The sequence below is a fragment of the Ochlerotatus camptorhynchus genome, unplaced genomic scaffold (assembly GCF_037179485.1).
Source record: "Ochlerotatus camptorhynchus isolate MF236.1 unplaced genomic scaffold, CSIRO-AGI_Acam_v1.1 ptg000284l, whole genome shotgun sequence".
In the NCBI taxonomy this organism is placed as follows: domain Eukaryota; kingdom Metazoa; phylum Arthropoda; class Insecta; order Diptera; family Culicidae; genus Ochlerotatus; species Ochlerotatus camptorhynchus.
Window position 1 is genome coordinate 1494428 of NW_027040773.1, and position 21046 is coordinate 1515473.

Sequence of the window (21046 nt, forward strand, 5' to 3'; positions counted from 1 at the left end):
ATTAGATTCCATACATGTTTATTTACAAACCCATTGCTTACCTGGACATTTCGTCTTCCATATTTTTGCGTTTTGTGCCCATTATATACCCAAGCAAGTGGCTCCTATTCAAATATCAGTAAAACGTTTTCACAAGAAGTTAATGCGAGCGCGAGCAAACCAAAACACTCGAATGTTTATTTACCTATCGCCGCTCTCGATGATACAAACGCTTGGAGAAACGTCAAACTCCATTTTCAACCGGTGCGGAACACACAGGTCACAGGGTGGAACGTTTGGAAACGAACGGAGCGTGTGGCTAAAAACCGGAATCAGTTCCGGAGTGATTCGAAATTTGAGCGTAATTGCTTTTGTAAACAAACACGTCAATCGCTGACTTCTTGCGAATAAAAGCTCAATCTCAAAACTAATAACACAATCAGGCAGTTGAATCATTCCTCCATCATTTGGTATATTTTTTTTTAACAAGATTGAGCTTTTATTCACGAGACATTGCAGATTGACGTGCAATTACGCCCAAATCTCAAATCACTCTGGAGTTTTTGTATTTATAACAGATAAATAATAATATAAAATTTTGGCCGATCGGTGTTTATCGGTTTGGTACAAAACGTAACCTTGAGTAAAAGTTTATTAATCGGCGAGATGGGCCGACATCGGCCTTAGCCTTGTTAACAGTGATAACGTCAAGCAAACAAAGTTTATTAATCAGTGTTTTTTTTTTAATTTCCTGATGGAATACTGCCGAATATGTGCTGCTTCCACTGCAGTACACTCACAAAATGTCAACAGAATATTCGAAGGTATTGATCCACTTGCTGGCATGATTAATGAGTTGTGTGGATTGGAGGTAAGATATAGTGAGATAATACCAAGTATCACCGACTTCGATAACATTTTCAACAACCTAATGCACGGTAAAATTTTGCGTGAAAATAGCTACTTTAGAATTACCTTACCGATATATTTCTCAAAATTAAAGAACCCAATGTAGAAGTTTTTTTTATGCATTTGCTCAAGTTCTTAAAATTATAGTACCTAGGTATGTATTATAAGGTCATAAGTTCTTTGGCCTAAAGTCGTAAATAAATCGAAAATGTATCTTTCTTTTCAACATGAGCAGTTCTTTCGAGTTTTACTGTTCATGATTTTGTGAGTCAATATATATGTTAATAGGTTATCCTGTTATGAAAAAAAAAAACTCCGAGGTACAGCCTTATGGGGTTGTACGCAATGGTGACGTTGGACTACGTGGTCTTATACAATAAATCTGATTTGTTAACTGCAGCAGGAGCTTGTGTTTTGTGTAGAAATAGGAATTTGAGCGCGGTTCTCTCTGTTTATACTCTTTAGTATGACGCACTTGGCATAGGCCCACAGCAACTCACGAAGAGCTACTGATTCCGATCAATAGCGGTGCTGTTTCTTCCTCTTTCTATGGATGCTCATGTGGGTTGCAGCTCGCTGCTTGCAGGCAGCCTTTCATTGTGTACTGGAGAACACTACCACTCACCACGCAATTTTAATTATCATAGCAACAGTTGCACATCCGTTAAATTTTTAATAGTGACATTTTCTTAAATGATAAAGTCTTAATTTTAACAGATTCGTAGAAAAAATTCCTATCAAACAATATTATTTTACAAATTTATGGTGGTCCTGAAAAGGATCGTTTTGTCGTGATGGTTGAGTAATGCTGAGCTATTAGGGTTTTAAACACAGATGATGTTGTTTAGAATGAGGGTGACGCGCTTGGCATAGATGGCCCACAGCGACTCACACAGAGCTACTGATTCCGATCAATAGCGCTGCGGCTTCTTCCTCCTTCTATGGATGCTCATGTGGGCTGCTGTTCACTGCATGCAGGAAGCCTTTCGTTGTGTACTGGAGAACAATGTTCAACGCCACGCGCCGAAAGCACTGCTGCTGCTACATCTGATGCCGACGACCGGATATCAGCACACACGGTGATTGGAACTGAATCAATCAGCAGTTGAGGCCAGCCTTGGTAGCTAGCTGCTTGCGGGGAGCCTTTCGTTGTGTACTGGAGAACACCACCACTCACCACGCGGTGATTGAATAAACACCGTTTGGTGAGACCGGATGGAATTCAACTTTGAAATCTGTTTTAGGGAAATCGCTTTTCACCGGCAATCGGTGATAATTTTAATTATTAAAGCAACAGTTGCACATTCGTGCAATTTTCAATAGTTACATTTTGAAAAATGATAAAAAGTCTTAAATTGCGATGCGTAGAAATATATCTGATCGATTGGTGCTAAAATTATTGAAATTGGTCCAGGGGCAGCTGAGTTATTAACGTTCAAAATCTTTCATAATTGTGTTACATGTTCCATTTTTGGTTTTCACAGAGTGTACCCCTATATAGAAATCACAGACCTAACGGCGCCGGTGGTGTAGTGGTAAGCATGATTACCTCTCACCCCAGCAGGCCTGGGTTCAATCCCAGTCGGCGCCGCCGGGATGTTCTGAGGCATAACATCTCTGATCACGCCTTCCTTCGGATGGGAAGTAAAGCCGTTGGTCCCCGGTTCATGAGTTGATGGGTCGATAGGTAGGGTCCACGAGCTGCCTTACTGGCACGTCGGTAGCATTGGTGCTCAGCACGGAAAACAAGATCGACGGAAAAAACAAACCAAAGGAAAAAAAAAAAAGAAATCACAGACGTAGTCCTACGTCAAAAAGACCATTATGTCCAACAATGTTAGGCCAAACGTGGTACAATATTATTATAAAATGTTCGATGTAGGTGCCTGGCTATAACATGGAGTGCTTGAGTAGCCTGTGCGTTCATGGACAATATTACGAAAAAGGAAATATGACAGATGCTACACCGAAGATTTGCTTCGTTTTGCGCTGGTACTGTAAACCGTGAATGACTATGTTTTTAGTATAGGTATGTAATTTTTTTATTCATTTGACATTTATATGTTACTCTTTTATACCGTCATTGGAGCCATATTGAGCGTGTCGATGTTAACAAAATAAAAGACACAAGAAGGAGATGCTATAATTGCCAAAATTTATCTAGACCAACGTGATCGCCAGTATGTGACATGACCATGGATTCAGAGCCAATCTTCATACCAAGTTAAAAAATAAAGAACGTACACAGAAGAAACAAATATTGTAACCCATAGTAATATTTAACATATGTAGGTATTAAAGCTTGTATGCTCTTATCTCAAATTTCGAATAAATCGCTATTAAACACGAAAAACCCGCGATGTCTCTTCTTGACAAAAATTATTAAAGCAGTTTTTTTTTCCCTAACAGGTGCTGGAAAATGATGGATTACCAGATATTGTATGCGCTACATGCGAAAAAGATTTGAAGTCAGCACTGGGTCTAAAGCAAAAATGTTTGGAGTCAGACGTAAAATTAAGGTCAATTATCAAAACGGAAAAGTAATGTATTGAAAAGATCATTTTACCTGTGCATATATTTAACGTGCAAATTTACTATTTCAGTCTACTTAAAACAATTTATGATGCTCCGGTTATTAGCTACAAAATACTATATGAAGAAGTGATAGAACACACTCCGCCAGAAATCGAAACCACCTACATAGTCGAGTCACAGCCTACTCTAATTGAAGAGCCAAATACTGCTGAAGTCGATCAGTCAAAGCCTACACAAATTAGAGATCTACTGCCTACTAAAACCGAACAACCAGAGCATACTAAAATTGAAGAGCCACAGGTTAGCCAAGTTGAAGACTTAAAGCTTTTTCAAATCGAAGAGTCTGAGCCCACCCGAATCTCAGAACCAGATTTTGCTCCGATTGAACACCCTTTGAAACAAGTAGAACAAACGGAAGTGAACCAAACCCAGAACAAGGAAGATGGCAAAGAAGGTAATCAATCCTTCCGTTGTTGTGGCTGTGAACAAATATTCCAAGCCAAAACAAAGTTATTGCAACATTCAAAGGAAGCACACGAGCGCCAAAGAACCTCCAACAGCGAAAAACCATTCGAATGCTCCGTATGCTACAAGCGATACACTACCGAGCGGGGATACAAATTGCACCGGAAGAGTGTCTACCAACTGAAAAATCACCAGTGTCCTTCGTGCGGCAAACGATTCAGTAATCGAAGGGTTCTGGACAATCACGAAAGGACCCACACAACGCTGAAACCTTTCCCGTGCAGTTCCTGTTCCAAAAGCTTCAGATCGAAATCTAATCTGCTGTCGCATCTAAAACTACATTCCGCAATTCAAGAACGCAAGAAACATGTTTGCGACATATGCGACAAAGGATTCAGTCGGAAAAGTTATCTGAAGTACCACAAAAATTTATTGCACAGCGAAGAAACGCCTTTCCTTTGTTCATTTTGCCCGAGTAAGTTCAAGGCAAACGCCAACCTACGCCTGCACCTGAGAACACATACCCAGGAGCGACCGTATTCTTGTGATCTATGCGACAAAACCTTCATGTATCCCACCGACAAGAAGCGACACGTCCTGCAGCATTCCGGTATGAAACCGTTCAAATGCCAGGACTGCGATAAAGGATTCACGCGGAAGACGTTGCTGCAGAAACATCGTACCAATTGTCATGAAGATGTGCCGACGGGACAAGCAAGTAAGTAAAGTATTAAAATCAAACGAAAAACTTTAGTTGCTTGACTTGATATCACAGCCATTTGGAAAAAAAATACATGGGGTCGACTGATTTGAAGGGAAGTGGGGCAATGAAGCCACCCGATTAAAAATCAACTTATTGAAAATATGTTACGAAAAATCTGTTGCAGGCTTGCAGGCTTGCTTCCACTCACTTGCTATAAAAATTGTTTTTCGGAATTATGAAATCATTACACAGCAAAAAAAAGTTGTTGAATATTACATCGAAACTGCTGCAACCAGGTCAATCCATCGGTTGTGTAATATCACATTGTACGATATACATCGATTTTGCGAACAAGATTACATCCATTGATGTAATATTGTATCTGCTTTTTGCTATTACATCATTATTTCATACATCAGCTTGAATTACGTTGATCGATATTACATTTTTTATTTTGCTGTGTAGATATTATAATCATAGTTAGTAGTTGTAAGTCACACGATAAGGTTGTAAACTAGGTGTTTGACACACAAAACCTGTAATTATTGCGTTCAGTGCGTCACAATCAGCGATTTTACGATTCGTGAGCGCTCACTCTGAGTGAATTAACGCTCACGAGTCATAAATTCGCTGATTGTGACGCACTGAAAGCAAAATTGACAGGTTTTATGTGTCAAATACATACCTTCCAACCTCTTCTTGTTCTTGACAAGTACAAACTTTCATAATAGCATCCAATGAATTCCGAAAAACACTTTTTATAGCGACGTGAGTGGAAGTAACCCTGCAGGCTTGAAACCTACTTGTACTATTAATTTCATTTTAGTCTAAAAAATTAACTTTATCTAGTGCCCTGGGCATTGGCATAACCTTGAAGATTGCTTAACTGCAACCAGGTTCCAGTATAGTCGCTATATTCATAGTCTGGCGTATAGAATATCGATCCATCAAAAAGCGGAACCGATTCAATATATTGTAGACCAACAATTGAAAAGGTCCTATCAACTTTTGTAAACCAAAAGTTGATTATTCTTTCCTCGACAATCGAACGCAAATTACCGGCATCATCGGATAAGGGAATCTTTCCCCAACCCAAAGATAGTGTTAGTTTGCGTAGGCGAGCCTTGAATCACGAGAAAACGGTTTTCGAAGTTTTGTTCGCAATAGCTGATGTGCTCTTTTCTATTGTTGGTCATGATTTGCTCGATTGGTTCCGCTATTTGACAGCTCAATTGGTTCCCGAGATTCTATCCGCCAGACTATGAATATAGCAACTATAGGTTCCAGGGCTTGTATGTATCTTTATATTTTGAAAGATGCACACTAGTGTTGCCAATTGTGATGTAGCAGACTAAAAGTATGTTAGAATTTAACTAATAGCCAAAATTAAATAATTGAGTACTTTGGAATTATGATTTTAACTATGAATTGTTTTTTCTAAATAATTGAGGCTATTGGATGCAAAAATTATTTGGTTCAAAACTTTTGGCATGCGACATCACACAAGTACTACCATTGAATTTGGCTTTCAATTTTCTTTTCTTTAGATCAAGACGATGAAGTTTTGAAGAAGACAACGATATTAACTATCTGCACGCTGGATCAACATATAGCCATGCTAGAGGCATTTTATTTTCATAAAAACAAAACCATCATAACAGACTATCAGGAAAGCCCTTCTCGGAGGATCTCGGTGAAGAAGTAAATTGGAAGACTATGATCCACTCACATTCTGGAACAATCATCACGAAGAGCTTCCACAAGAGAGAAGTACTAGTGTCCACATTGTCCCCGAGTGGCTGGGTGGATATACGATAAACAACAAGATAAGACAATCAAGGCTCAACCGCTCAACTACTACGGGCACATCCTTAGGAGCGATCCAGGCGGATTTTTGAAAACGGCACTCAACCTAAAACGAATAGAAAACCTGTATTTGACAGGACGTGGAGAGGAGCTAAATTCTTATTGAAGTATGGCAGGATATAACACAAGAAAGGAGCAAGTTCAAACAAACCATTAAAAATCTGTTTAGTAGCATGGTGGAGTCGGAATTTGAGACTAGCAGCGACTCTGACTTCTCCGGATTCAGTGATGAGGATTCCATCATGAGAGGAACCAATTCTGACGAAGAAGTCGGTCCGAGGCAACGACTATAACAACCCACAAAGCACCCCCAGTCAACCGATGATTTAGCAACACAATTAAGCCCAGAATTTCATAGGTATGTTCATACAATCGTTATATTAACACGCAACCCCAATAGATCCCCATTCAAATGTGTTAGCAGTGCATTTTTAACTACCATTGCTTGATAGAGCAGGAATAAGGGCGTAACAGCTTTTGTAAACAATGACTTCTTGCGATGCAAAAAATGCATTCATGATGTAAATAGGGCTAGAAACTATCCATTTTGTTAAGGTGTTCACTGTCCACTTTTCCCTATTCAAACTCACTGATGCATTCTGGAGTGACTCTAATGATATTACCCAGAATCCATTCCAAAAAGTTGTTTTTCCTTACTACATTATACATATAATAGGTACTTAGTATATTAAAAATACGGACGAAATAAAATCGCGTAGAAAGTAGAAGAGTCTGTGCCTAGGGGCACGAACGGAAGGTTGGCATAGGTAGAATCGCGATTGGTCGGTACAATTGTTTTTTCGCTTAGTTCTTTTAGTTGTTTAAAATCCTCTGCGTTATATTCATAGTCTGGCGGATAGAATCTCGGGAACAAATTGAGCTGTCAAATAGCGGAACCAACCGAGCAAATCACGACCAACAACAGAAAAGAGCTCATCAGCTATTGTGAACAAAACTTCGAAAACCGTGATTCAAAGCTCGCCTACGCAAACTAACACCATCTTTGGATTGAGGAAAGTTTCCCCTATCCGATGATGCTGGTAATTTGCGTTCGATTGGCGAGGAAAGAATAGCCAAAGTTTTGTTTATAAAAGTTGATAGTACCTTTTCAATTGTTGGTCTACAATATATTGAATTGGTCCCGCTTTTTGATTGATCGAAATTCTATTCGCCAGACTATGAATATAGCGACTATACCAGCCCAGTGGCAGGCGCGTAGGCAACATGTTATATCGTGAAAGCGGGCCCAGCACAGCAAAATAAACGATTTGAGCCCGGGACATGCTGCCTACTGTCAAACGCTGCTATTGGTATACTGCCTATAATCAACAATCAATACGAAACTAACGATTTTAAATTGGCTCACCACTTTAGTAGCCTATTGGTCCCAAGCAAACGATTAACGTACCCTATTCTAGTTGAAATTCTATTACTACACTATGTTTGTTTTGATTCGCTATGAAAGTTTGACAGATAACATCAGGGGTGTGTGGATTCATGCAGAACATGCAGGGGTGAGTGAAATAGCTTGGGACTGCTTGGGACCGTTGTTCTGGTACTGAGTGAGCCAAAAATAATAATGATTTTCTTCGGGACCCAGTGGTCTTAGAGTTACCTCTATGCTATAATCGCATATCAGTCCCATATGAATTTTCGTCAATTTTGAGATAACAACGCTATCCACTATCAATTGGCATCTACTTTCATATTATGTGATAAAACTATGGACTTTGATCTTGAAAAATGTGAAAACAACATCAGGTCAGTTTGTCCCATCAAGCAAAATAATCGCATATCAGTCCCATCCTGAAATTCAATCGCCTATAGTTCAAGTTAAGGTGATACTCTAAGGAAGCCTTACAGTGAAACTTCAAAGGCACAAATGTCAGCTTCAACAAAACATACACATTTGAAATTGCTACTCTCTGTTTGTAGTAGCACAGCAAACAAGCAGTAGCAATTTCAAATTTGTATGTTTTGTGGAAGCTGACATTTGTGCCTTTAAAGTTTCACGCTGGTCTGATTTTTGAATTGCCATATTTTTCGTTGATATAACAAAACATGCAAGCTTCATTGCAACAGATTTTAACCTGAAAAAATGTTCAATTAATTTACTATCATTTATCACATATTTACATGGGAATTGCACTTTGTAACTTCGACTGCCATTTTCTCAATGCCTACTTTTTCCATATGGGACTGATATGGGATTATAGGCAGTATATGCCTTGTCACTGGCGTGCACTATATACCATATAGGTACACTCCCGATCATAAGTTTAAGGACACCCCAAAAAAACATGAAGAATTTGTTATGTTCATATCTCTGTCATGTTACGTCCAATTTTCGTTCTCTTTGGATCATTTGAAAGGTATTGAATGGAACTTTCCTCGTAGGCAAATTTTCAATATAATTTTCAAATTTTGTGTGCTAAAAGTTCACCCAAAGTTACAATATTTTTCAAAATTTACTCTGAAGAATCGTGACTGATTTTCTTAGAATTGGGTTGGCCAAATTTTGAAATAAAAGTAATAGTAGAACACTTATGCTATACCATTCAAACCATTCAAATAACCTTTGGAGATCGAAAATTGAACGTTAAATGAGAGATCATTGAACAAAACATATTTGCATGGTTTTTTTTGTGAGTGTCCTTAAACTTATGATCGGTAGTGTTAACTCTAAAGCGCTGTCCAGACTGAGCAGTTATAACATGTTATAACGGTTGTCAAATAATTGCAACACAGAAACCACCATCAAGATAGCGCTATAACATGTTATAACTCTGTAGTCTGAACGTACTATAAGACTAGTAGGTCCCGATGAAACCTGCTCAACTTTTTGGCTCAGCTCTGGTACTATCTTCGGTCCCAAGCTCGGTTAAATAACAATCAATACGAAACTATCGATTTTAAATTGGCTCACTACTTGACTAGCCTATTGGTCCCAAGCAAATCGATTAACGTACCCCATTCTATTCGAAATTCTAGTACTACACTATGTTTGTTTTGAATTGCCATGAAAGTTTGACAGATAAAATGAGGGGTTCGTGGATTTTCCTATGTTACGAGGGGTGCATCGATTAGCTTGGGACCGAAGATAGTACCAGAGCTGAACCAAAAAGTTGAGCACTTTTTTTCGGGACCTACTAGGCTTAGAGTTACCTGTATGGTTCAATTGTGAACGCATGTTGAAAATTGAAAATGTTCTATTTTTTCTCGATCCGGATTTGACTCCCATGAACTTCTTTTTATGGGGGTACATAAAGGAAGAGGTGTATTCGGTGACAATCAACACGCTAGTTGGTCGAATTTGTCTTGCTGCTCGAAAGATACAAGAGAAAATGAATAATATTAACCTTGTGAAAGAGAGCGGCGCCGGTGGTGTAGTGGTAAGCGTGATTACCTCTCACCCCAGCAGGCCTGGGTTCAATCCCAGTCGGCGCCGCCGGGATGTTCTGAGGCATAGTATCTCTGATCACGCCTTCCTTCGGAAGGGAAGTAAAGCCAGCCGTTGGTCCCCGGTTCATGAGTTGATGGGTCGATAGGTAGGGTCCAGGTGTGGGGGCTGCCTTCCTGGCGTCGGTAGCATTGGTGCTCAGCACGGAAAACAAGATCGATGGAAAACAAACCAAGGAAAAAAAAAACCTTGTGAAAGAGACCGAAAATGGAGGACACATAGAGCAACTATTGAAATAAATTTATGAAAGAAACGAAGATCAGTGTTTCAATTTGATTAATCATTGAAAAATACCCAATCAGTTCAATGAACCGATCCACATTGGTATCGAGAAAAAAAAAAATAGAACATTTTCAATTTTATCATGCGTTCAATTGTTTGTTTTTCTTGTTGACGAGGTTCGGTAGCTCAGTGGTTACCGTTTCTGCTTACTGAGCAGAAGGTCGGGAGTTCAATCCCAGGCCCGTCCCCTTCCTTGCAATTTTTCACTTTGCCTTATTCTGTACCCACTAAATTTTAATGAAAACAAATTCTTCTTTAACACCGATCGCATCACTTACCACAGTGTGGGTCCTGATCTAAAAATAGAAATTGGATGAGTGCGCTCGCGTGTGTGTGTGTGTGTGTGTTTGTGTATTATAATCGCTCTACTAAAAAACGATCCCTGCGTGTGCGTGCAACCTTTCCCCCACATCCAACATCCCAGTGATTTCTCGTGGAAGCGCAGAGGATTTCTCGGTTTCCTTCACAGCGAGTACCACGTCAACACATTCCTTCCCATTCCCTAGTTGACCTGCATTCGGACACGGCCGGCGCTGGTATTGCTAAAATATTAGATCTCCAGTTCTTACACATTGAGGATGAATGTTAGTCCCAAACATCATCTGTTGGTTCTCTGTGTAATTGCAGCTGATCTGGTAATAACAGAGCAGCAACCGTGGGCGGTCAATCTGATTTTTTTTTCAATTGTTTGTTTTTCTTGTCATACTTTTCATACTGTCACTCCGCGTGGCGATCAAGTGTGCACTGCGTATTATCAGATTATCATGTTGTTGTACGTTGATTCAAAGAGTAAATGGTATTAACATTGAGCTGTCCGTAGTTGGGCGTTGTTGAACTTGTGGTACTTGTACAACATTTCATGTGAGTACCAAAGTAACCATAAATCACAAAGTAGCTGGTCCTGGTTGTATCTCTTTTTCGTTTGCATGTAACACTATTTGATATTACTAATCATATCAAATCTATGATGCACCGAGCGTTCATTCCGGGTGGTGGGCGAACTCGGGCGAACCTAAAAATGAAATAGCCCCTTCTCGGACCAAGTGTATTGTTAATGATGCTTCAAAGTCGATTTCTGTGATGGTTGGTATCGCAATAAAAAGAGGTAAAATAGGTAGTACCATCTTCATCAAAATGTACCTGGTTCAACGATATTTAAACATACGCATTCAATCTCGACGACATCTAATTCTGCATTTCAACACCTTGGCCTCTCCTTTAAGTTGCATTTTTTACATTGAATTCAAGTTGACTTTTTTTACACCATACGTAGAATATGTGTTTTTCATTCAACTTTAATGTTTTTGAGAATGAAAGAAATGTCGTTTACGTATAGAATAAAAAGAAGAAGTCCCAAGGAGCATGAGCATGATTGACCGCCCACGGTTGCTGCTCTGTTATTACCAGATCAGCTGCAATTACACAGAGAACCAACAGATGATGTTTGGGACTAACATTCATCCTCAATGTGTAAGATTTGGAGATCTAATATTTAGCAATACCAGCGCCGGCCGTGTCCGAAAGCAGGTCAACTAGGGAATGGGAAGGAATGTGTTGACGTGGTACTCGCTGTGAAGGAAACTGAGAAATCCTCTGCGCTTCCACGAGAAATCACTGGGATGTTGGATGTGGGGAAAGGTTGCACACGCACACGCAGGGATCGTTTTTGGTAGAGCGATTATAATACACAAACACACACACACACACACACGCGAGCGCACTCATCCAATTTCTATTTTTAGATCAGGACCCACACTGTGGTAAGTGATGCGATCGGTGTTAAAGAAGAATTTGTTTTCATTAAAATTTAGTGGGTACAGAATAAGGCAAAGTGAAAAATTGCAAGGAAGGGGACGGGCCTGGGATTGAACTCCCGACCTTCTGCTCAGTAAGCAGAAACGGTAACCACTGAGCTACCGAGCCTCGACAAAAAAAAAGAAGAAGTCCCAAGGAGGACGGCTGAAGTGACTTGATTGGGGTCGATTTCTTTCCGTTGAATTTAATTATTTGTTATCGGTTAGTTAAATATAATTCATTTTTGACGTAGGACTACGTCTGTTATTTCTATATGGGGGTACACTTTGTGAAAACCGAAAATGGAACATGTAACAAAATTATGAAAGATTTTGAACGTTAATAACCCAGCTGCCCCTGGACCAATTTCAATCATTTTATCACCAATCGATCAGAAATATTTCTACGCAGTTTTAGACTTTATCATTTTTCAAAATGTCACTATTGAAAATTGCACGAATGTGCAACTTTTGCTATCATAATTAAAATTATCACCGATTGCCTTCAAAAATCGATTTCTCTAACACAGATTTCAAAGTTGAATTTTATCCGGTCTCACCAAACGCGTGGTGAGTGGTAGTGTTCTCCAGTACACAACGAAAGGCGGCCTGCAAGCAGCGAGCTGCTGCCCACATGAGCATCCATAGAAGGAGGAAATAGCCGCACCGCTATTGATCGGAATCAGTAGCTCTTCGCGAGTCACTATGGGCCATCTATGTCAAGCACGTCATACTAAAGAGTATAAACAGAGAGAGAACCCCGCTCAAATTCCTATTCCTACACAAAACCCAAGCTCCTGCTGCAGTTAACAAATAAGATTTATTATATAAGACCACGTAGTCCTTCGTCACCATTGCGTACAACCCCTTAGGGCTGTCCCTTGTAGTTTTTTTTTTTGCAATTTAAAGAGTAGCATTGCGGTCAAATGCATTACTAAAGTCTGTAGAGAGGGTTTCTACGTGGTTTCCATTATCCATTGTACTCAAGTAAATTTGTCGAAGTCGAACGACCCTTGAAGAAGCCGTGTTGTATGTCAGAAATTCTATTTTTGATTTGGAGAAATAATTTTTCGTTGACAATGGATGATTGAAGATGCTGAGGTTTTGACAGCACCGTACTGTGGCTACCACAGTATTTTACATTGGTTCGTCCGTATACAGTAGCGCCAAATGAAAGCTGTGGTGGGTTCAAAACTCAGCCATCTAAAATGATCCATTGCCTCGAAAATTTTAGGAATGCAAGAGATGATTTTCGTCCCGGCTTTCCCTGCACTAAAAATTAGCTTTCCAAATTTTTGGGAAGGATCCGGATTCCAGTGACAGTGAGTTACATTGCTAGACTTTCATTAATACTGGAGAAATTCCGTCAGGTCCAGGACCTTTTGAGGCGTCTAAATTTTTTAAAGCGTGCAAAATATCCTGCACTTGAAAAGTTGATTGAATGCTGGATCGAATACAAATTAATCGCGGTCGCGATCTCCTTCAGAATGTTATAATTTGAAGAAAAAAAATGCAAATAGATTATAGTTTTTTTCCGAGCTATCACCGACATGTCAATGTATGTTTTTTTAAAAAATCTTCATTCCTTTATTTAACGTCGGTCTCTGTTCCGCAATCTAGTGCCAATCACCCACGGACATCGAATGTGCAGAAAGGCAGCTTCCACATCTGCGTAGGATATCGCACCCATTCAAACACACATGGGCCGGGACCAATGGCTTTACTTCCTTTCCGAAGGAAGACGTGACCAGAGATTTTTATGCTTCAGAAAAATCCCACTGACCTCGGCTGGGATTGAACCCAGACCCACTTGGGTGAGAAAGTACACTCTAAAAAATCTTCCCGTCCGATTTACGTGAAATATCACGTACCTGATCTGTATTTAGAAAATCTCAAATGTTACGTGACGTTAGTAACTTTGACCTGAATTACACACCATGTCTACTAAAAATGTTGGTGAAATTGACCGTATATTCACGTAAACAGATCTAGTGTATTTGTGTTTGTGTGTTTGGGACTTCGATATTTCCGGGAAACGAGATTTACGTGATTTTCAAGTACGCAAGAATAAAATCAATATGGCGTCACCGAGCGTGTTGGAAGAACTTCTTAAAGATTCAAAGTTCCTCAGCGCTTGCTGCAAATGTTGGACGGTAGTTAGATTCTTTTACATGAATTTATTTATGATTATATGTATATATCCTTTTTCTAGTTTTATAATTTCAGACGGTGACATCACCATTTTGAGTCTGCAAACAAGTGTTAATATTTTGTCAGAAATAAAAAAAAAAACTCATACACGTTTCTACCTTACAATAATCATTTAGTCAATATTTTACAATTTTAAGAGTAGATATAAAGCAGAGCTTAAAATTATTGACTGCCTAGGCTGAGTGTGAAAGCACTGCACTATTCAATACATTGCTCTGTGCAGACCGTTTGTACCAAACGGTAAAGGACGAGGCAATGAAAGAGCCAACAAAAACATTCAGTCACTCACGAGTAGTACCATCACGGCAGAATAAACGTGTTGACTGAGCTACTGACTGAGTGCTCGGCTGTCAGTGACTCGTTTACCTCTGAATCATTCAGACTCTCACGAGGCAGTGAATGATGAGGCAGATGGCAGTTCATATTCATATCAAAATAACTCAATGAACCTGACTGTTTCGCGCACTGGATATAAGTATTAATTTAAACACGTGAAATTTATATCTTCCCGATAAAATTGCATAATATTGACTGCTTCTAAATATACTTCCCATTATTCTCATTAAAAAAAATCACGTACAAATTACATGAGAAGCATTTTAAACAAAACGGAATGTCACGTAAAAGTCACCATATGTCCAGTAGTTTTCAACCCGATTTCACGTAAGCAGTACGTGAAAATCAGGTCTTATTTACCTGACTAATCACGTAGATAATTGAAGCTGAATTTTGATCGACTACGTGCAATTCCGGTAAAAGTTACGTGAAGAATAGGGTGGACGAAAACTACCTATGTTTTCACGTCAATTGGACGTGAAGATTTTTCAGAGTGTAGTCACGCTTACCACTAGACCACCGACGCCGGCGTTTTTTGAATATCAGCCAACTTTATGTGGAATATATCACGAATTGGTTGCCTTTAACTTAACGATAACCAATTCACGATATATTCATATAAGGCATAGAAAGCTCTCAATTAGCAACTGTGAAAGTGCATCTAAAACATTAAGTTGAGGGCCGGCGCAAAAAATGAATAAGCCATGGTGCGGTTGTCAGTTGTGTTGAAATGTTTTCCCTGAAATGGCAATAGGGGAATTTACGTATTCTCGGCAACCTAAGCAGCGACGTTCTTTCTATAGCCTTTTTCTCTAAGGAACGCACACATATGCAGTATTGGTTTGTTTACAATATTTTACTGCCAGCTGCTCTAACAATTTCAGTCGAAAGAATTGTCAAAAACTGTTTTGAAACGCTTTTACAAAGCTCCAATCTTCTCTAGTGAGAGCGAGTATTGTCGGCAACCAGTTTTTCTTCGGCACCCGTTCCATTTGAACTGCATGTAAATCTGCTGTTCTATTATCGGCAACTCGAAATCAGCTACAATTTGTAGTGCGTGTGTTGCATTTCAAGAAAACCTTGCTAGATTGCTTTTTCTCAGTGGTAAAAATATAGTCAAATTGAAGCTGAAAGCATAAAGAATCGTTTGTATGCATTCAGCGAAGTGTTTTCGTAAGAAAATCCAGTGAAAATAGTGTTTCAATTTGGATTGCCGAAAATAGTCTGTCATGCCGAAGCCGTCATTTCCCCAACCTGTTTTCCAATTTTATCGTCGCCACAAATTGTTTCGGAGTCTAGTTCGTAGTACAAATGAAACACGTCTAGTTTGTTCTGCGATGGGTTGAATGATTATATTTTCAGTTGTTACAAAACATAAATAGAAACCAATCGTGCCTGAAAATAAAAAAAAAATCGGAAAGGCTTGCAGAAGATCCGATGGAATGATCCAGTATTGATTCGTGAGCAATTCTCGCTGAAACCAGTCCACTTTTTGCACGAGGTTCTCAAAAATCAATTTTGTTTTACTCATTCAAAAGTTCTAGTTATGAAACTAGAAAAATCTATCGGAAAATGTAAAAATTATGGTAACTAGACGCTCTAACAGTTATTAAAAGTTTTTTTTTTTTAATTTTTGCATTTTCTTGAAAACCCCTAATATTTATACACTATAGTAAAGGGGAAAGTTAGAGCATTCATTTGGTATGTTTAGAAATTTTAGCGACCATATTGAACTCGGCCGCCATATTGGATTTATTCTTAAAAATGCGTTTTCACGAGTTACCTCCCACCGATTTTAAAAATCGGTGGTAGGTAAGCTCGTAAAAAACGCATTTTTTATTAATAAATCCAATATGACCGCCAAAATTTCTGAACATGCCAAATGAAAGCCCTTTCCTCTTTACTATGGTGTATAAAAATTAGGGGTTTGCTTGAGAAAGATAATATCTATATTAGTTTAATGAATCAAGAATACGCAAAAATAAAGCTCTTTTGAAAAGAGTTACAGCCCCTGATTACCTTAAATTTTACCTTTGTCGATGTTTCATAACCAGAACTACTGAATGAGTACAAAAAAATGGTTTTTGAGAACCTAGTGAAATGGTTTCAGCGAGAATTGCTCTCGTATAAGACTTAAACAACTTTTAAACTTACCTACAACATTACAGTTCGTCGCATTTCAGAGTATCATCGCTGTCCATTGGCACCTCAACAAATGCTATCTGATTGTCGCATTCACTGTCTTCTTCGTGTTCTTCGTCCGCTGCACCCCCTCCGTAGATCCGAATCCATGTCGCTATCTTTTCCTCCGACGGAGATTCATGGTTATGCGGGCTGCCGGTGGCAGCTATTGATTCGAACAACATCGTTACGGTCAGTGTTGCCGTACAGTATTGCCCTGATTGCCCTGCGCACCGAAACTTGCAACTGTCTCCGTGTTCGTTTATAAAAGTCATGTGGAATTTGTTCTGGTCATATATTAGTATGGGGTAAGATCGCAGAAAGTCAGACTGCATTAGGTACCAGAAGGGTTTCATGGTTTTCGTGTTGCTATCCATGATGCTGTTTTTCCCCAGAGGATAGCGGAAAATGTCCCACAGTTCGACGGGGTGGTTGTGTTTGGGGATCTTTGGTAGGAATCCTTGTTTGCACTGGTTGTCAACATAAAGCACAGCACGGCAACGACGGATGAAGCTGTAGATACACTTCCAAAGGGAGTGAGCTGAATTGGAAGATTGATAGTAATATTCGTAACCATTCTGGAGAATTTTCATCTTCTCTTTGTCGATCGATACCTGGAAGTTGCGATCCGAATCGTTTCTTGAGAGAAGCCTCAACAAGGTAAATGGGCGAAGTGGACCTTCGTTTGCCGGAGCGCCATCGGATGCAAGGATACTGGGATCCGGCAGCAAATCTTTATCCACTTCGGTTGAACCGGTGATGGCGAGAATTTCCCCGTCCGGGAGAGGATCATGGGTGTGGTGGTTCTTGCAGGTGATTACCTTGAGGCAGTCTTCGACGCGAGCAAATGCTTTGCACTTTTTTACGCGACACTTCCAGGAACTCATTCTGTTGTTTCCAATTGTGTGAAGGTAGTATTTGTAGCCTTGGTAGATAATGGCTCGATTTGTGCGGTACTCGGATTGGCAACTGAACAACCAGTAGTACCGACTGGCTCCAATATATTCATCGTAGACGAGTGCTTTGCCGCATGCCAAATAGAAGAGAGCAATTTGCTCTTCGGAATGGTTATGTTTCTTTTCCGGATCAACGGTGGTGACTTGTTTACCATCAGCACTTAAATGGAGAACGACTGGACACTTTCGTACATGTAGCCAGGTACAACTCCATAAACTTGTCCCATCTGATTCTCGAAGGTTTATACGGAAATCTTCTTCATCGAAATGAATGAGTAGCTTGGCTTTCATTCTACTGACCGAAAAGTTCCTATCGGGATCCTGGCGAGCAAGTATAGATAGTATGTTGTTCGAATCATAGTCATTCGCCAAATGTTCAACTAAACCACTGCCTTCTGCGGCATCAGATAGAGTATTGTTCGCACTTCGTTGGATCATTAGATCCATTTCGGAATCCAACATAACTTCGTGAGTGTGCTCTTCTTTTATATAGATAGACTCGTAAATCCCCTCCACAACGGCTGCCACACGACACCCTTCCTGTTTCATACACAGCCATCGACTAGTTCCATACTGGTCCTGCGAAGTGAACGAATATCGGAAGCCTCGGAATATCAAGCCGTAGCCAACTCTATCTCCAGTTTTTACTTCATTCAGAACGTAGAAGGTTTCGTGTTCGTTTCGAACTTCGTCCCAGATTTTCCCAGTCATCGAAGGAACCGACAGAAGTCGTTCCTTGAAGGAGATATTTTCTGCTGGACTCAACGGATTTGAACGACCTTCTATTAATCTTGTAATGATTTTTTGTGGTGTCTTCTCATGAGAATGATCTTTGCGCAAGCAAACGTCCTTAAAGTCTCCTTTGACGATTAGCAAAGCATGACAACTTTGCTTTCTTAAGCATTTCCAGCGTATGACGCCTTTCTTATTTACTTCCTGCAATATGAATACATTATCCCGATATATAACGTACCGGCTTTCGTAGTAGATGGAGAACCGCTTTAACATCCACAATGGTTCATCTCCAATCATCCGCTTCCCTAAAGGATAACCGAACATCTCTGCAGGTTCCACTGGATGGCTGTGGCGTGAGCCTTTGTAAATTTCCAAATGTTTACCATTCCCACTGACCTTTGCCATCATTAAACAATGATGTAACGAATCCATTATACACTTCCAAAGCGTTGATTCATCCTCTTGAGTCCCATAATATCGGTATTCAAAGCCTTCCGTCTTAATCTTTAGCTTAGAACCAGCATTCACACATTCAAAATTTCGCTCCGGATCGTCCTCCTGGAGAACTTGGAATATATCAGGACTTTTCTCTTTCATAACCGATTTTATAGCACGCCGTTGCTGCTCTTTGGAAATCCCGGCTGTTCGCTTAACTGCCTTTACCTGATTATTTTTTTGGAATGCATCTATTGCTTCCGTGGTTTCTAAATCAATCGCAGATCCCTTCAAAACCACATCAATAATTTCCTGTTTCAAGGCTGCATGATTATGGGCACCTATGATTTGAACGTGCTGAAATATTCCTCCTACCTCCAGAATAGCCATGCAAAGCCCTTTCCCTCGTCTGCCACAGTGCCAAATACTTATCGGGTTACTGTTATTGCAGCAATGTAAAAAATATCGGAATCCCGCAAATATCAAGCTTCTTGACTGGTTGTTATACATTTGCCGAGAGTTGAACAACCAGAACGGTTCATTATTGTCGCTGGATTGTACGAATCCTTTCCCTATGGGACATTCCATAATTTTAGGCGGCAGAACTGGGTGAACATGTCTGCTGCGTTTGCTTGTTATAGAAGCTATTTCCCCCTTGGAATCAATCTCCAACTGTACACAACATCTTCGAAGTTTTGATTCTACACAATACCACAAGGTGCCACCTCTACCTGTCGTCGAATGGAATCGAAATTGATAGCCCTCAAAGGCTACCTTCAATTGCTCGCCATTCTTTAACACAACGCTAAAATTCCTTGCATCCGAATCGGCTCCAAGCAGCTCCACGATCTCCGGCCGGATCGCTTCCGGCTTCGGCTTAACCCCGGTCAATTGATCTATTCGTTTGTTTTCATCCTCTATCGAACTATTTGAACCGAGCACGCTAAGTTCCAAACCCAAACCTTCGCTTTGGGTCTCTTCCTGCAGCATCCCATTAGACGGGTATGATGAACTTGCAGCGTTTTCTTGCTGAAATATCGATACCGGTACGTGCTTTGTTTGAAAATCCAGGAATTTTTGAATCCGTTGAATACAGGCTCGGCAAATCTTCGTCACAGGATCCCAAGAATTCATCTGCAATCAGGAAATTAAACAGAACTAACCATCACGATTTTACCATACTGTAATAATACAAATTTACCTGAACTGCTAAACACTCCCGAATTTTGTCCAGCTGATGCTCATTTGAAGCTGCTCCTTCCGGAAATAGATCCAGTAATTTACCACCAATCTTCAGGCAAAATCGGCAGACCCGAATCTCAGTTGGAGCGTCGACCACTTCGGCTTCATCTGCGGCCATTTGATTCTGAGCATAATCATTGCACTGCAAAGCCTGCTTCCAGAAACCGTGGTGCGCATCCAACTCTTGGAGACAAAGGCAGCAAATTCTCGCTGCCGGATCCGTCTCGGGTGACATCTACAAATAGCAAAAATAGTGTAAGAGAATAATCAGTACCCAATGTCGTAATTGTAATTTATTGCTAACAAACGAGAACCTGCCAGTTATACAACTATACATCAAGCCAAGGGAAAAAAAAAACATTCAATTTAGTTTCTATCAATATACCTCCCGTCCGATGCAAATCTTTATTTTGTCCACCGTTGTTGGATCTGCCCGCTTGGAACCTTCCTCGAACAGTGCCGATAGCTGTACTCCGGCGGAAGCCTTGCACAAACAGCAGACTCCAGACGCTGGAAGATCGTCCTCGGGTTCAGTCTTGATTTTTGTTTCCCTTTCGCATCGATCCTGTTCCGGACAATCATTCAACTTTCCTGAAAGCTTGCGTTTTCGACGAGTTCGCGGCATCTTGCATATAATTTTAGGTATAACAGGGCGCAGAAAATAATAAATTAAAATGTGATGATCAAATTTTTGTGAAGTTTTGTACACGTCCCTTCACTTTTCTTGAATGTACACAAAAACCTAAGAGGAAGAGGAGACAACTGGCTTATTTTTGTTGTGACGTGTTCTTCTTCATTTTTGGAAAGGAATTATATCTAGATCAATAATTGAAATAGACGGAACAACCAAACGTAAACAATGGCTTTAAACGCAAATTCTTCGAGAATCAAAGCATATCCAAGCAATCTAACACCGTCATCTGATAGAGCAAACTTGCTTTATCGAATGGCATTGTTA

General features: G+C 40.0%; 3 protein-coding genes across 4 annotated transcripts in view; 1 reads left to right on the forward strand and 2 right to left on the reverse strand.

Annotated features, from left to right (window-relative positions):
• Positions 1–149, reverse strand: part of LOC135706565 (RNA-binding protein 42) — a 59308-nt gene extending 59159 nt beyond the window's left edge. Inside the window, exon 1 of the mRNA XM_065228218.1 lies at positions 42–149. Within this exon, the coding sequence (XP_065084290.1) occupies positions 42–82 (41 nt within the window). The 5' untranslated portion in view covers positions 83–149. The remainder of the gene's footprint in view (positions 1–41) is intronic.
• A 457-nt stretch (positions 150–606) lies between these two features.
• Positions 607–6846, forward strand: LOC135706644 (zinc finger protein 558-like). 2 transcript variants are annotated; one of them, XM_065228289.1, is made up of 4 exons: positions 607–850; positions 3298–3428; positions 3492–4606; positions 6139–6846. In XM_065228289.1, exons 1-4 carry the CDS (start codon positions 734–736, stop codon positions 6294–6296), a joined length of 1521 nt encoding a protein of 506 aa, XP_065084361.1. In that variant the 5' UTR covers positions 607–733; the 3' UTR covers positions 6297–6846. The 2 variants fall into 2 exon arrangements, with proteins under 2 accessions (XP_065084361.1, XP_065084362.1); XM_065228290.1 differs by having other exon boundaries at positions 750–803.
• A 9027-nt stretch (positions 6847–15873) lies between these two features.
• LOC135706646 (uncharacterized) lies at positions 15874–20835 on the reverse strand. The gene is made up of 4 exons (XM_065228291.1): positions 20474–20835; positions 20048–20323; positions 16694–19980; positions 15874–15934 (listed from the first exon to the last, which is right to left on the reverse strand). Exons 1-3 carry the CDS (start codon positions 20711–20713, stop codon positions 16702–16704), a joined length of 3795 nt encoding a protein of 1264 aa, XP_065084363.1. The 5' UTR covers positions 20714–20835; the 3' UTR covers positions 15874–15934; positions 16694–16701.
• Between the last annotated feature and the right edge of the window lie 211 nt (positions 20836–21046).

What these genes read in the sequence shown, in the direction of transcription:
- LOC135706644 (XM_065228289.1), top strand. Translation starts at nt 734, where the DNA reads ATGGAATACTGCCGAATATGTGCTGCTTCCACTGCAGTACACTCACAA. An exon ending in ATGAGTTGTGTGGATTGGAG is followed by an intron (nt 851 to 3,297) that starts GTAAGATATAGT and finishes TTTCCCTAACAG; the next exon opens with GTGCTGGAAAATGATGGATT. An exon ending in TGTGCCGACGGGACAAGCAA is followed by an intron (nt 4,607 to 6,138) that starts GTAAGTAAAGTA and finishes TCTTTTCTTTAG; the next exon opens with ATCAAGACGATGAAGTTTTG.
- LOC135706646 (XM_065228291.1), bottom strand. Translation starts at nt 20,713, where the DNA reads ATGCCGCGAACTCGTCGAAAACGCAAGCTTTCAGGAAAGTTGAATGAT. An exon ending in AGATTTGCATCGGACGGGAG is followed by an intron (nt 20,324 to 20,473) that starts GTATATTGATAG and finishes TGCTATTTGTAG; the next exon opens with ATGTCACCCGAGACGGATCC. An exon ending in GGGAGTGTTTAGCAGTTCAG is followed by an intron (nt 19,981 to 20,047) that starts GTAAATTTGTAT and finishes TCCTGATTGCAG; the next exon opens with ATGAATTCTTGGGATCCTGT.